Here is a 14369-nt window from a genome sequence, read left to right as displayed (position 1 = left end):
TCCACCTGTGTTCAGGTCGGGGTTACAACCCTGCAAGAGTGCTGAGTGCCAACTACAACAATCCAGCAGGACTTTCCAGAACAACTCGCCCATTTCTGCTCACCTGTCTGGCAGTGATGCTGGGCTGTTAACCTGGATGAGGGGCGTTCGTACCGGTTCTAGGCCCTCAAGCCGCTTCTTGCTTCTTGCTCCATCCCTCAGTTTTCCAAAAAGCCTTTTATTCTTTTGGCTTTGGCAATAAGGTAGCTACAGCTCGTTTGGGATTTATCTCGGAAAGACAAGTTTAATATCTGGGATTGCGGCTTGCCAAAGGGATTCAAGGAGTAATTGAATACACGCGGGATCCTTGTTAAGGAAAGTGCAGGGGAAAATATGATAGCCATATTAGAGGAGAACGTAAGCCCGGGGCCAAGCCTCCAGATGAATCTCCACAGTCAGTGCCAGAGGTTGAGGAGTTATGGTTTGACATTTAGATCAGCTACGGAGGGAGGGATAAGAATAAGAATTTGATTCATGCGTCAGCCCTGCTCACGATTTCAATTCCTCCTTTTTGTTCCTCAGCTCATAGGGTACAACGAAAAACCTGTCAACTTGCAGATGTTCATCGGAACGGCGGACGACCGCTACTTGAGGCCGCACGCCTTTTACCAGGTGCATCGGATCACCGGGAAAACGGTTGCCACCGCAAGCCAGGAAATAATAATCACCAGCACGAAGGTTCTCGAAATTCCTCTGCTTCCCGAAAACAATATGTCTGCCAGGTACTTGTCACATCCACTTCAGTATTACATTATTCATGCTCGCCTGTGCCACTTTGTGAGCTGTGCTGGGATTAAAGGAAGGTTTTGAATTATGATTAGAGATGTCTCGTATCTTCTGTTTTTAGTGTGGGTAGGGTTTTTTTTTAATATTCAAACCAATGGCAGATGTTTCTCAAGTGGAAAATTTACAGAACTTTTGCCAAACTGTTAACCTTAACCTTTTGCATGATTTCTTTTTCCTTTAGCCACTCACTTTTATCTCAAACTGATTTGAGGTGCTGCTTTTTGCTAAATGCTGCTCTTAATTTCAGTTTGTTGCCATTTCTGAAAGGTCACATTGTGCAGATGTTCGGTAGTTCTGCAATTATCAGCCTGCAATAGCAGAGATTTGCACTTGTGTGGGCTAAGATGTGCTACTGTACTCTGAGGTGTGTTTAGGCTCAAGCTCTCCCTGTTTTTGGCAGCATCGACTGTGCCGGAATCCTCAAGCTGCGGAACTCTGATATAGAGCTGAGGAAGGGCGAGACTGACATTGGGCGGAAGAACACGCGTGTGCGGGTGGTGTTCCGGGTGCACATCCCACAGCCGAACGGAAAAGTGCTGTCGCTGCAGGCCGCCTCGATACCGGTGGAGTGCTGTGAGTCTGGCTTCTGCTCAGCCGCATACACCTGCACATGCACATATGCAGATATGCATGTTGACACACACACAAACACACACTGTTCTGTTCACGTTTGTTGTGTGACTTGTGTGACTTGGCTCGTCTTGCCTTTTCTCTTTCTCCAGCCCAACGCTCAGCCCAGGAGCTCCCCCAGGTAGAGAAGTGCAGCCTGTCCAGCTGTTCAGTCAGTGGGGGAGAGGAGATGGTGATCACCGGCTCCAACTTTTTTCCCGAATCCAAGGTCATCTTCTTGGAAAAAGGCTCTGGTAAGAGCTATAACCCGTCAGCACTCTGCATCACCCAAACTGTCCCAAGAAAGCACTGCACACCTGCTCTCGCAGTCTGCTGCTTGCCATGCAGAGAAGTGTGCATCTACAATTTAACAGAGGGACCCTGCGGTTGTACCATGGGTGTGTAGATGGATAAAGAGATAAATGTGTCGTGTAATACGTTTTTTTTTTTACACTTCTTTAACCTTTTATTCAGTTTCTCAGAATAGCAAGTATATTACACCCCTGGAATTTGTGACAGGACCATTTTAAGCCCAAGGATTGTTATGACGCTGTAGCCAAGGCTCACAGCAGATTTGTCCAAAAATTATTTATTACAGAGGAATATATGCCATTTTACTGATGTCTTAATCATCATTAATTCAAAATGATTCAAAATCATTACTTTTATCCAAAAGGCTAGTCTTTTGGATAAATTCTTCAGGTTATTTTTAGGTGAAATTTGCTTCCTATGTTCACTGCCTAAATTGCTTCACAGGTTATGAGGCTAAGCCTCTTCTGATACCTTTTCCAACTGGCCCAGGACCTGTATAATTCATTTAATGATAATTAATTGGTGTTAGTAGTAGCAGAACTCTGTTATGAAAGGTGAAATCGAAAGGTGTTAGCCATCAGTTACTTAACATTTGATTTTTTTTTACAAAATGAAAAAGGTATGCTTTTAAATCTAAAGTATGCTTTGTTTTTAGTCAATTATTAGACCCCTCTGATTAAAATCAGCTTCCCACCACTTACCATGCTGAGCAATGTTGGGCTGATGTAGGATTTTTCTGAGGCCATGCACTAAAGGACCCTTATCCTGGGGCAATTCTTGAGCAGCTGGCATATAAAGAATCAGCAGCCCATCTGAACATACGTCAGCTTGTCCCTCCAGGCTCCCTTGGATCATTAACCAATGGCTGTGTGCTGCTGCTGATGAGCTATCAGGGTCTGAATCAGAGAGGAATTTCACAATACCTTGAGAAACAGAAAGAGCTACAGACATGAAGAAATGTCAAATTTGTGACCTTCCTCCAGTTTTAGTTCACTTGTGTGTTATACACTAACACACACAAACATCAGGATACGCTACTGAAATATTTTTTTCTTTTAAATATGACTCATTAACACACTTGTTTTGTCAAGCACCATACACAAAGTACAGATGCTAGCCCTTGTTTGGGAAAAGTAAAATTGTATAGTGATTTGGTATACCCATATTAATGTACATATTTCATCATATGTACAATCATCATATTTGAATCTTCTTCATTCTTCATAATCTCACATAATGAAAAGTTAAAAAGCCTCCATTTTTGATTGCATGTAGTTGTGTTTTTAAATGTGTTGTTATAATTCACACTGTTGTTTCATGCAACAGTGAGTATCTGTAACAGGATCTGTATCTGTAATATTTAGATTTTTTCCAGTTTACTGCTGTGGAAAGAACAAGAACATTGTGGCTGAGGTTTTTGTGTGAAATGGGTGGGTAGTTTCAAAACTTGTTCCATTGATCTAATATTTTGGGTGGCCCGTAGTGAGGATTTTGTAAAAAAGATGAGCTTAGGTGCTGTGGTTTTCCATTATTTGTTTTTAGCTGGTATGCAGACACCCACTGTCAGTTTGTCTGTCTTTCTTCTCCTCCTCTCCGCCTGGATCTTTCCATCTCATATGGATGTGCAATTTGCAACAGTTTTAAAACTCGTGTACAGACGAGTCCCAGTTGGAAAGAGTGAACGGGTGGCATTTGGTGAGCCAGTCTGTGCCTGCCCTCGGTGCTTAATGAAACAGGGAAGCTGAATGGCCTTCAACGCATTGTGCTGATATTTCTGAAAGAGCCCCCAAGTAGTTTGCATCGAGCATTGTTGCTTGATCAAATTAGAAAGTAAACTTCAATGAATTCCTTATGGATAAGTAAGGGCATTGCTGGAAATTACACCTACAATTTACACGTAGTCCCATTTTTGCATTGAGGAGAGGGAGATATGATGAAGGAAGGAAAGAGACATCTATATTTGAACATTGTGACTATGGCTTTGGCTGGCCCCTTACTCAGATCTTTGTCAACCTGTGTGCAGATGAGGAAAAATTATACAGTGGGTTGAGTTCTGATCCAAGTTGGGCACGTGCACGTTGACGTCTGCTAGTTGATTTAAGCTGTGCCAGCAGGGTGGCGTGCTGTCTTTTGGCTGGTCGCTGACAAGCTTGGCTGTGGATTGAGGCCTGTTCCTCCTGACCCTGGACACTGAGAAGGCCTGTCGGAAGCCAAAGCACAAAGCGACAGTTCCACAGAGACAGAGTGGTGCACTGAAGCTTGATTCAGACAAGAGTGCTAGATCCATACAGAAACCTAATAATGCAAGTGATTTTATTTCATTTTATTTTTCTCTGCCGTGCGGCCTGTTAAAGTGATGTCCTGCTTTTGCAGTTTATTATGCCTGAAAGGTTGCGATGTTTCTCAGGGGTAGATGCAGCATGGTTTGCTCTCATTGGGTACGGTATTGGATTCCTGTTTGAACTTGCTCTTGCTCGGCGCATGTGGGTCTCTCTCCCCTGCGTGTTGAATGTCAACATGTGCTGCAGAAATACATTGTGCTGAAGTCAGAGGCATCCAAGGTCGTTCACTGATTGCTGAAAAGCCTCTCTGACAGCAAGTCGGCATACATAGATATCCACTCACCACGGTTCCGAACTGAAATAATTTCTGGGTGGCTTCTGTTTTTTGGGGGGTTTTTTTTGCAATAATTTTGCAAAGTTTGTTTTCCAAGAAACCTTTTTTTTTTTAATAGATGACCCCGTTGGTCTCAGACAGTGTTCATTAAAATGAGACCACTGGTTAATATTTCTTTTAAACTCAATTACATTTTCAATAAAAATTCTTTCTTGTTTTTCATGTCATCACACCCTTAAAGCCAGACAGTTCCAGAAAACCGCTGTAACCCCATACCAAACCTACTTACTACTTTTAAAAACATGAGAAACTTTTCAGAAATCAAAGATTTCCAGAAATCCTGAATCAAATCAATATTTTAAAATACAATCAGCCAGTTAATAACATTATTGCATACATGCTACATACATGCTATACTCTTTAAGAAATGTATAAGAGGTGACTTGTTTAATATTGAGTCTGCTTTGTAACTTGGAACAGATATACTATTTCCTTTCAGAATGAACAATAATTATTTATCATTGTTTAGTAATTTGCCAGCACAAAATATTATAGCAAATAATAATATGCCTCTCTGCAATTACTGTGGAGATTGTGTTGTAAACACAGCCTTTTTGAGCACAGCAGGCGGGCCACACCAGTGTTTTGGGGAAGCCGCTGGGTGGAGGAGACGCACAGGTGCAGAGGTTTCGTCAGGCCGGCCCGATGGAGGCATCCTTGTGGGACACCTGTGCACCAGCCACAAACAGAGCATGTGTGTCACCGAACAACAGAAGCTGAGGGCGCGCTCTGGAGTTCCGCTCTTTCTCAAATGAGTAGTCTTGGGCCAGATCCTATCTCACAGTGTTTCCCCAACCAAGTTTTTTTTCGATTGGCTGCATTCAATGAGAGGTCTGGCCCAATCATCAAAATCATAGTAGGAAAACTCAGGACATTTCCTGCCCAGAAATCTGGCGGCATTATCAAATAAATATTCCACTCGTCTCTCCATAATTTTCCAGACAGGACAAGCGGCAGTGTAGTTTGACTTCGATGACTCATCTTGGGGTTAGAGTGATTATAAAAATCACATCATTAGATGTCACAGATCCTGAGAAGTAACCAGCATCCCCTTTCAGAAGCTTGTGTGGAGTCCCAGCTTTTCCATGGGACTGATGAAAAGACTAAATAGACACTGGGGGAAAAAAACAGCTTCCTTACAGGAAAAAATTGATTCCAGATATCTGTTTTTAGAATGGTAATTGTTTCTACTGCACTGACAAGCATCAGTTAAAGCATAGTACTCACAGACAGTCAAATAACTTATGAACTGGACTACAAAACCTTAGAGGACAGAGCTTTAGAGTAGTGATGGTAGATTTCCCTGCACTTATGAGATGGTTTGAAAAGTCAGCTGGAAAATGGACTTCAGTAGTCCCCGAACAGCTTCTCTGCACTTGTTAGGGCCAACAGGAGTTCATCTGTCAAAGTGAAGCCTCATGTGGTCCTCTTCATTTCAGATGGACGGCCCCAGTGGGAAGTGGAGGCCAAAATTGTCCGTGATAAAAGCCAAGGAGTGAGTATTCTCTTTGCCGGTTTTCTTTCTTTATATACTTCAATTTCTTGTCATCTCCAAGAGTTCATCCAAGAGTTTATCTTATTAAGATAATGAAAGAGATTAATCGTCTTATTTATAGATATTTAATAGAGATTTCTGAAAAACCCCATGATTGCAGAGCACTGACTCCATTTCGGTCATTACTTGTGTTGTAACGGCCAGATAGACAAGACAATGAAGTTGGGTTGGACAATGAATTCATAGTTGTGAATGTCTTTAGTTTCAACAGTTTCACTTCAGCATTTCTACCTGTCATGAATGTTGTAGTAGAGGGTGGTAGTAGCCTAGTGGGTAACACACTCGCCTATGAACCAGAAGACCCGGGTTCAAATCCCACTTACTACCATTGTGTCCCTGAGCAAGACACTTAACCCTAAGTTGCTCCAGGGGGGGACTGTTCCTGTAACTACTGATTGTAAGTCGCTCTGGATAAGGGCGTCTGATAAATGCCATAAATGTAAATGTAAATGTAAATGAATCTGTCCTTCTACAACCAACATTTTGTAGAGTATGTGCATTGACTGATTTGTCAGTGTGTTCAATTTGGATCTTTAGGAAGGAAAACATGAAATTTCTGAGCTCATCCTCTAGTAATCATCAAATCAACAAATGTATTTGCAAATTTTGTTGGCACAGTCGAGTCTTGTGGTGGAGGTCCCTCCTTACCACAGCAAAGCCGTGACCTCGGCAGTCCAGGTGCAGTTCTACGTCTGCAACGGGAAGAGGAAAAGAAGTCAGTCTCAGCGTTTCACGTATCTCTCTGGTAGGCCTGATGCTGAGTTATGTGTCTATATGGCATTACTAAGAAAATAAAGTTTGGTGTGTGCATGTTTTTTTTTTGTCACTCAAAACTACAAACATAAATCTAAACTATATATAAACAAGTTTTGAATCTTAAATTTAATCCAACATTTTATATTGTGAAGATGTGCACTTTTTTCCCTGTAGTTTACATGGGTGTGGTTTAAGAAGAGCTGCTTCTACGCACCTGCCAACCGTTCATGTAAAACAGTCTTAAATACTATGGCAGCCTGATTCTGACATATTTGCATATGAGTTGTTAAAGCTGTGCAAATATCACACTCTCCAGGAAACTTACTTGTGCGCCTGCATTGGTTTTTAAGTCTAGTCGCGTTTCATTCTGGGGAAGCATCAGACACAAATTTTTTTATATTTATATATATATATATATATATGTGTGTGTGTGTGTGTGTGTGTGTGTGTGTGTGTGTGTGTGTGTGTGTGTATGTATGTACGTATATATATATATATTTTTTTTATTTATTTTTTTTTTTTTTTTGGGGTGCGTGTGCCTTTTTCTGTGTGTGCTTGCAATTTCATTGTCATATGTTGTATTTTTTGCTTCAGTTTTGCATGGTTACTCAAACCGAGAAATGTGTTGGCGGAATAATAGCACGTGAAATTTTTTTTGGTCTGATAAGAGCACGAGAGAAGAGAGTGAACATGACCCCTCCCCTCCGCCCACCCTCTCCGCTCCGCACTGCACCCACTCAGCTAGGGTTTCCTGTTTTTCCCGCTAACTCTGCGGGGCTCAGCCAATCACACACAAGCACAGGAAGCTGGGGCCTTTGCCTCCAGTATGGTGAGGAAGCCATGGCTGCTCTGGTTGCCGTGACAACCGCCTGCTGTGAAATGGCATGGCCGGAGTCGCGGCTCAGGTTCGGCACCCCGCCACAGCAGCGCGTAGGCTGCAGCAAACCTTTTGGCACATTTTTTGCTGTGTCTGTCTTTCACACACAAATGCATGGGCACTCACTCACTTAAACCCACATTCACACACTTTACAGATTTGATGTTTATAGATTAAGCCTCAATTTTTTTATTGTAATAGATTCTCTCTCCACTGCTCCAAAAGGAAGAAATAGACACTTATCCAAAGTGATAGTGAAGTGATTGTCATTGTGATACACAGCAGCACAGCACACGGTGCACACAGTAAAATGTGTCTTCTGCATTTAAGCCATTACAGGCACCCAGGGAGCAGTGTGTGGGGACGGTGCTTTGCTCAGTGGCACCTCAGTGGCACCTTGGCGGATCGGGATTCGAACCGGCAACCTTCTGATTACAGGGCCGCTTCCTTAACCGCTAGGCCACCACTGCCCTGTTATTCTGTTTTTGTCAAATCATTCCTCCCTTTATTTTCAGACCACTATTCTGCACTTTTCTTAGATTTTTTTGAGGGACAGGCAAGGCAGGATGAGGCCGTGATGTGGTTTCTCCTCCAGTTTGGGGTGGGCCTGCGGGGTGTTCTGCTTCACCCATAAAACAGTTTATATGGCACTGAAAACAGGCAGCATATGCTCCCCCAATTCAGAGCTGGGTAAAAATATCTCCCATCACCATGTAGTTTGGAAGTGCCAGATCGGGAAGTGGGTTACTGCTCGATTTTATTGTACAGTTCTGGATTGTTCGTACTGCCCCAAATCGATTAAACCCTTAACAACCCAGGAGGGATCAGCACCACAGACAGCTCCTTTTTTATACCTTTAAGTATCTGCATGTTATTAATGACGTAAATACATGGAGTAAAGACATTTTCTTCTCTCACTTTTTGAAGCTGCCATCAGTGTAGCTGTGGCTGATCTACTGATCAGCATTTTTAAGTGATACATAATCAGCCGTTTTTTTTTTTTTTATAAACTACTGCAAATGACAAAATAAATGCAGGTACTGCTGAAGTGCTATAATAGGATGAGTGTGCAGATTCCCATATATTCCCAGATTAGCTGGTCAGGTGGCCTGTTCTCCTTCAACCTTCTTTTGTAACTAGTGTGTCTCTGTGTCCTTTCTTCTAGTTTTAATAAAGCAGGAGCATCGAGATGAACTTGACTCGCCCACAGTGCCACCTATGACCATGCCCCTGGCCCATGGTGCCAGCCTCGTCCGAACCCAGATGCCCTCCCCTGAGCACGGCCACCCACAAGACAGCCTTCTGTCTAGCTCTCCACGTGGCCTGGGCCCAAGCCTGCACTCCCTGCAGCCCGCCTGCGGTCCCATGGGCTCCCCTACCTTCCAGCACCTGCCTCACCTACATGGCCGTGGCCTCCATGCCAGCCCTGACTGTCAGATGGCTTTCCACCCAGCACCGGCACAACCAGCCAGGCCACCCTACCCATCAATGCAGCACAGTCTGCCCTTCAACACCCAGCCCAGTCTTCCCATGAGCACCGGCTCCCCCCAGGCCTATGAGCGGTTGTCCTTCCAGACGGATCCTGCAGGCTGCCACTCCCTGGGCCTCGGCATGGTCTACCACTCACCGACCTCAGCGCCGAATTCGGTGGCCACAGCCTCCAGCCCCATTGTTTCTTCTCCTGTTTCTGCCCCCAGCAACCAGCCCATGCCACACTCCTCTCCACACCTCCATTCTCTTGGATACCACTGCCCAAACCCCACCCAGATGCCATCTCCCACCCACAGCATACCCCAGCCTACCCCACAGCTGCAACGTCCGCTAGGCTACCATCCTGCCGGTCAGCGCTCAGCCTCCTGCCCTACTCCCTCTAGTGCTCCATCACACATGGTGGCCTCCCCACATTCGGGCCCCTCCTCCCCACAGCTCCACACTCTGCCCTACCAATCCCCCACCTCTCCATCCCCAACCTCTAATAGCCCGCTGGGGCCACTCTCCCACTCCAGCCAGCCGTCCCCACAGGCCAGCAGCCCGGTCCTCAGCAGCCTGCAAACACAGGGGCCCATGGTGCACCCTCTGGCCCCTCAGAGTCCCTTCCCTGCAGAGGGGGAGAGACTGAACATCAAGCAGGAGCCCGAGGACCGGGAGCTCACCTTCAGATCCATCGGCCTGCAGGACATCACACTAGATGATGGTAAGGCCCTGTGCTTCTCTGTACCTATACATTAGTCCTTCACAACACGTCGTGCAAACTGTAGGGTAGTTCCGAATCTTAAGCCTAGAACATCATTTTGGAATCATTGTTAAACGTGACCTGATTGACGCGGTTTTAATGCACAACCACCGTTGAGTATACTCACCATGAGGGAATAGAATAGTATATAACAGAATATCATTTATTCCCTGTGCATCCCTTAGAACTGGATCATGCGTCAAAAATTAGCCACAGTGAAATGATGACATGTTTAAGTGTACAGAATGTAATGTGCCATAAACAACTGAACATTTCTTCCTTTCTATTCCTTGTCCTTCTCTTCCTAACAACCCACACATATTCAAATGGCCATCCAAATGTCACTAAGTTAATAAGAAGCCAGAGCAGGTTGCATTAGGGGCTTCTGTATTCTGGGTAAGCCGCCGCGTTTCGGTGTAATTAAAAACGGCCCATTCTCTGCCAAGTCGAGTGTGAAAAAGCTGCTTCAGCCCTCATGCGTGGACACAGAAATTACACACGCACTCATTCACACATTCACCTTTTTTGCTGGACTGGTGGAAATGGTGTGATGGTTTCTCAGACTCTCTGCCGTGGACTGGGAGGGGGGTGGGCTCAGAGAGAATCTGAGCGAGAAATTTTGGGCTAATGCATTCCACCCGGAATCGTAAACTCCCAGAGCCATGACTATTTATAGCCGCAGTAACATTCTAAAGCCACGTTGCATCCCATGAAGGTTTTCGAGTTTTAAGGAGGTCAGTCCTGTAAATAAACCAAAGCTCTCTGTTGATGTGACTCTCACACAAATACACACACTCTCCCAGTCACTCCTGTATAAAGCATGAATGCTATTCTGTGTCACAAACATTCACAGACATGGGTATTATTGCAGAGTTGCTGATGGACGAAGAAGTCAGTGCAAAGGGGAGAGCAGCACATCACATTGCAAAACTGCTGCCATAAGACGGCAGATGGCTTAGGTGACGTCAGGGCGGGGCCCAGGCAGGAGGTGCGGAGGGAAGGGCCACAGACTGATGGGCAGATGGGGAGGGGAGCCAGCGCTCCTGCTGCCTCCTCGCTTGCCGTTCAGCTGTTTTTAATACATGTGCCATACTGTATCGAGCCCCCCCGCCCAGAATAAATTCACCTTCTATTATGGCAACCTGGAACTCATCAAAACGAATTTAATTGGATTTTTTTTTATTGGCATATGAACCCGATTTAACAACAGAAAACATTTTTCTCTCTAATTCCATTCTCCTGTGACATGTCAGTGGCTCAGATGTCATGAAATGACATGAGCCCACCTGTGTGCAGCTTTTTAGAACAAACAAGGAAAGGTTTTCGAACTATAAGCCTGCTAATTCATCCTGTATAACCCTTCCAAAGATAAAGTGTTTTGTTTTTCAGTGGGTATTAGCATTATGATTGTGGCATTATTGCATTTTTTATTATAGTATGATGATGATGATGATGATTTGAATACTGATTTCAAATTAACATTTTCTACTGAATTTCATTAGTAGTGCTGGCCAGACAATTTTGAAATAAGTGAAAAAGAAAATGCTGCTGTTGTTTCCTAAATGCATGTACATATGCCAGATTATGGCAGAATTATTAATAAGCATGATTAAATGGCCTGTTCTGTACCGACTCTGTCAAGGCCCAGATCTTTTTGCTTATTTTATGTAAACACTGTCACATCATCAAGATTTTTTCCGTTTCACAGTTTTCTTTCACAGACGTCATCGTGAACATGACAAAACGTCACCGATAAACACAGTGCGCTTTGATGTGGCTGAATACGCCGACTGACAATCAGTACGTTTATCGCTTGGGCTACATATTTCCCTCAGAGCTTAAAGCTCTAGCAGGAAGTCTAGGATGCTGCCATCATCCCAGTCAGAAGCTGTTACAGTTGGCGGCTTGAGGCCATATGCTGTGTGCAGTGAGAGACATTATTAGCGTGTCATAAGGTCTGTAGTGTGTGCCGTCTGACCATATTTGCCGTAATGAGCTGGACTCGTGCCCCTGCACTGCTTACTCTCATCTCCTCGCTTCTCCTCTCCTCTCCTCTCCAGTGTAAAAACCTCCTGTGTCGCTGACTATGGCAGTCATGGTGACAGACTTTAAGGCCCTTGTGGTGCCAACCTGTGTGTTTATCTAATTAATCACCTCACTCAGGCCGGTGTTTGTGCAGCTAACTCAGGCAGGGGCTTCTTGTGTTTGTGTGTGTGCGCACGTGTATGTACGTGTGTCAGCGCGTGTGCATGGCGCTCCTGCGTCTTTGTTTGCTCTCCAGCCTGGGAGCGCAGCTGCCTCCGCCGTGTGAGTGCACAGATCTGGGTTAATAATAGGCAGGACCTGCTGCTCAGTCACCCTGTGAAAGATGTCTCTCGACTCTCTAGCACACACACACACACACACACACACACACTCACTACTCACAACTCTCATACTCCCAATCTCCCAGCGAGAGACGTTAATATTACACACACGGTGAGACCTGCTCAAAGCATGCACACCGATTTTCTGGGATTATTCCTCACCACATCTCTCAGTAGATCTCACAGTTAATACAAAATGGTATTTCAAAATGAATTCGTTCAATGTTAGTCTAAACTTTATCTGAAAAAGACGTTTTGGTGTGGATTTGGTGCACTTAGCAGAACCGCTACAAAAGCACTTGTAGCAGATCCTCTGCAAAATAAAGTGACGTAAGAACTTCAGCAATTCGTGGGGACCATAGCGGATTCAAACTAAATTCAAGGTATATTTAACCACCAGTCCAGCGAATATATAGTGCACTGTGGTCATCGTTTTATAACATGCAGGTCTATGGCACCTAGAAATTATGGAGCATTATATGAAACATATAATTTTTATTGTTTTTATTACTCTGTCAAAAATACTCGCTGACTGTATTGTGTACAGATGAACATGACTGCAGCCCCGGTTCTCACTGACAGCAAGTATAACTCGATTTCGCATCTTTATAACAATCTGAGTTGTTGTTCTAGCATCTTTATGGGTAATTATGCCAAAGTACATTATGCGTAAAACACTTTGGGGATCTTTATCTTCATCTAATTCTTCTACCTGGCCATAAACATAGAACCATAAACTATTAAATACATATACTACTTCTAGCTATGAAAAATAATATGCATATCTTAAAACTCTTTTAATACCAGATTAGATATTTTCCCGCCAACCTATGATTGTGATATTTTTGTATCATTACGGCCATAGTCTTTATTAACAAAAATGTCATGTTTGTATTGGAAATATCTAGTTTTTGGTCATGTTTGACTGGTGTTTGTTCAATGGTGTCTTTTCATGCAGAGATTCTTCTCTTTAACTGTGCAAGTGGAGAATTATAGTTGCAAAGCCAAACACCACACTGTGGGCAGAATTTGGTTTTAAGTTAAAAGTGAAAGTGGAGGGTTAGATAACTTGGAGAAAGCAAAACGTCAAAAGAGTTAATAGACACATCTACGCAATTAGTATTTAGTTAATTAATGAAGCAATTTCATGTTGCAGTGTTCACAGTAAATACATCGCTTTTCATTAGGTGTATGTGCATTATTAAAACAATGTTTAGGCTCTGAAGTAATGCAAATAAAACAAAAAAGAAAAGCAGCAAATAAAATGTCACAATCGTGATGGCACAACCTACAGATTTTTCTTAGTTCTAACAGATTTGTCACGCGGTTGCATGCTATATTTCAGAATTCCATCCCCAGTGGCCTGTCTCTTCTAGCTTGGCCACACAGCAAAAGTGGCGTGTCTACGGAAATGGAAACTGTAGTGCAGCCCAAGTCTGAGTCGGGCCTGTGGCCGGCCGCTAAACCGGCCGTGCTAAATTAATAGAAAACTCCACGTCCATCTGAAAGGGAAAACCCAGCCATGGTAGGAAAATGCCAGACTGAGCCGAACTCTGCCTTGCTAAGTTGAAACACAAACATTTGCGGCCTACCAGAACAAGTGGAAACGGGCACTGTGTGTCATCTTTCCGTACAATTAGACATTCAGGAGCATAACAGAAACGTAGACATGCTGGCAGTGCAGCGCGCCGGCGACTCCGCTGTTCTGCTTAATGTGTCTGTGGCGATGCCTTCAAGGTGTTTGCCTGGGTGTCAGTCCAGGACACCCTTTGAATGCGTTTGGTCACAAATATCTCTTTTTATGTGTACACACTTTATTTCAAGCTTAATTCATAAGTTATGTTATTTCCTACAAAAATAAGAGCGGTTCAAACGTTATTGACTGAAATGTTTCCTCTTGATCAAAACCCACATCAGGAACAGAATCATACTGATCATATTCCAGTCTTTATAAATAGCGAAAGAGTGACGGAGATGAGTCATAACGGCCGTCTGTAATTTGCTAGGTGTACAAACCATTGCAGGTTTCACAAGGATGTCTCAGATATTGGAACTGCCTCTCTCGCTGCACCAAAAGAGACTCAGCTTTCGAGAACTTGTGTAGGTGACACAGTGAGTTTTTTTTTTTTTTTTTTTCTTCAAATGGATTTTAACAGGCAG

At 43.8% G+C, this 14369-nt stretch overlaps 1 protein-coding gene across 5 annotated transcripts in view; it reads left to right on the top strand.

Moving 5' to 3' along the window:
- The window catches only part of nfatc3a (nuclear factor of activated T cells 3a), a 41241-nt gene that overhangs the window by 20313 nt on the left and 6559 nt on the right, over positions 1-14369 (top strand). For 4 of the 5 annotated variants that reach the window (XM_028956145.1, XM_028956146.1, XM_028956144.1 and 1 more), the window contains 6 exons: positions 562-761; positions 1226-1398; positions 1548-1688; positions 5862-5917; positions 6587-6722; positions 8776-9804. In XM_028956145.1, the coding sequence (XP_028811978.1) occupies positions 562-761; positions 1226-1398; positions 1548-1688; positions 5862-5917; positions 6587-6722; positions 8776-9804 (1735 nt within the window). The remainder of the gene's footprint in view (positions 1-561; positions 762-1225; positions 1399-1547; positions 1689-5861; positions 5918-6586; positions 6723-8775; positions 9805-14369) is intronic. The other variant, XM_028956147.1, reaches the window with a different exon arrangement.

The sequence above is a fragment of the Denticeps clupeoides genome, chromosome 16 (assembly GCF_900700375.1).
Source record: "Denticeps clupeoides chromosome 16, fDenClu1.1, whole genome shotgun sequence".
NCBI lineage: Eukaryota > Metazoa > Chordata > Actinopteri > Clupeiformes > Denticipitidae > Denticeps > Denticeps clupeoides.
The sequence above is the reverse complement of the archived record's forward strand: the minus strand, read 5'-3'. Positions and strand labels throughout refer to the sequence as shown.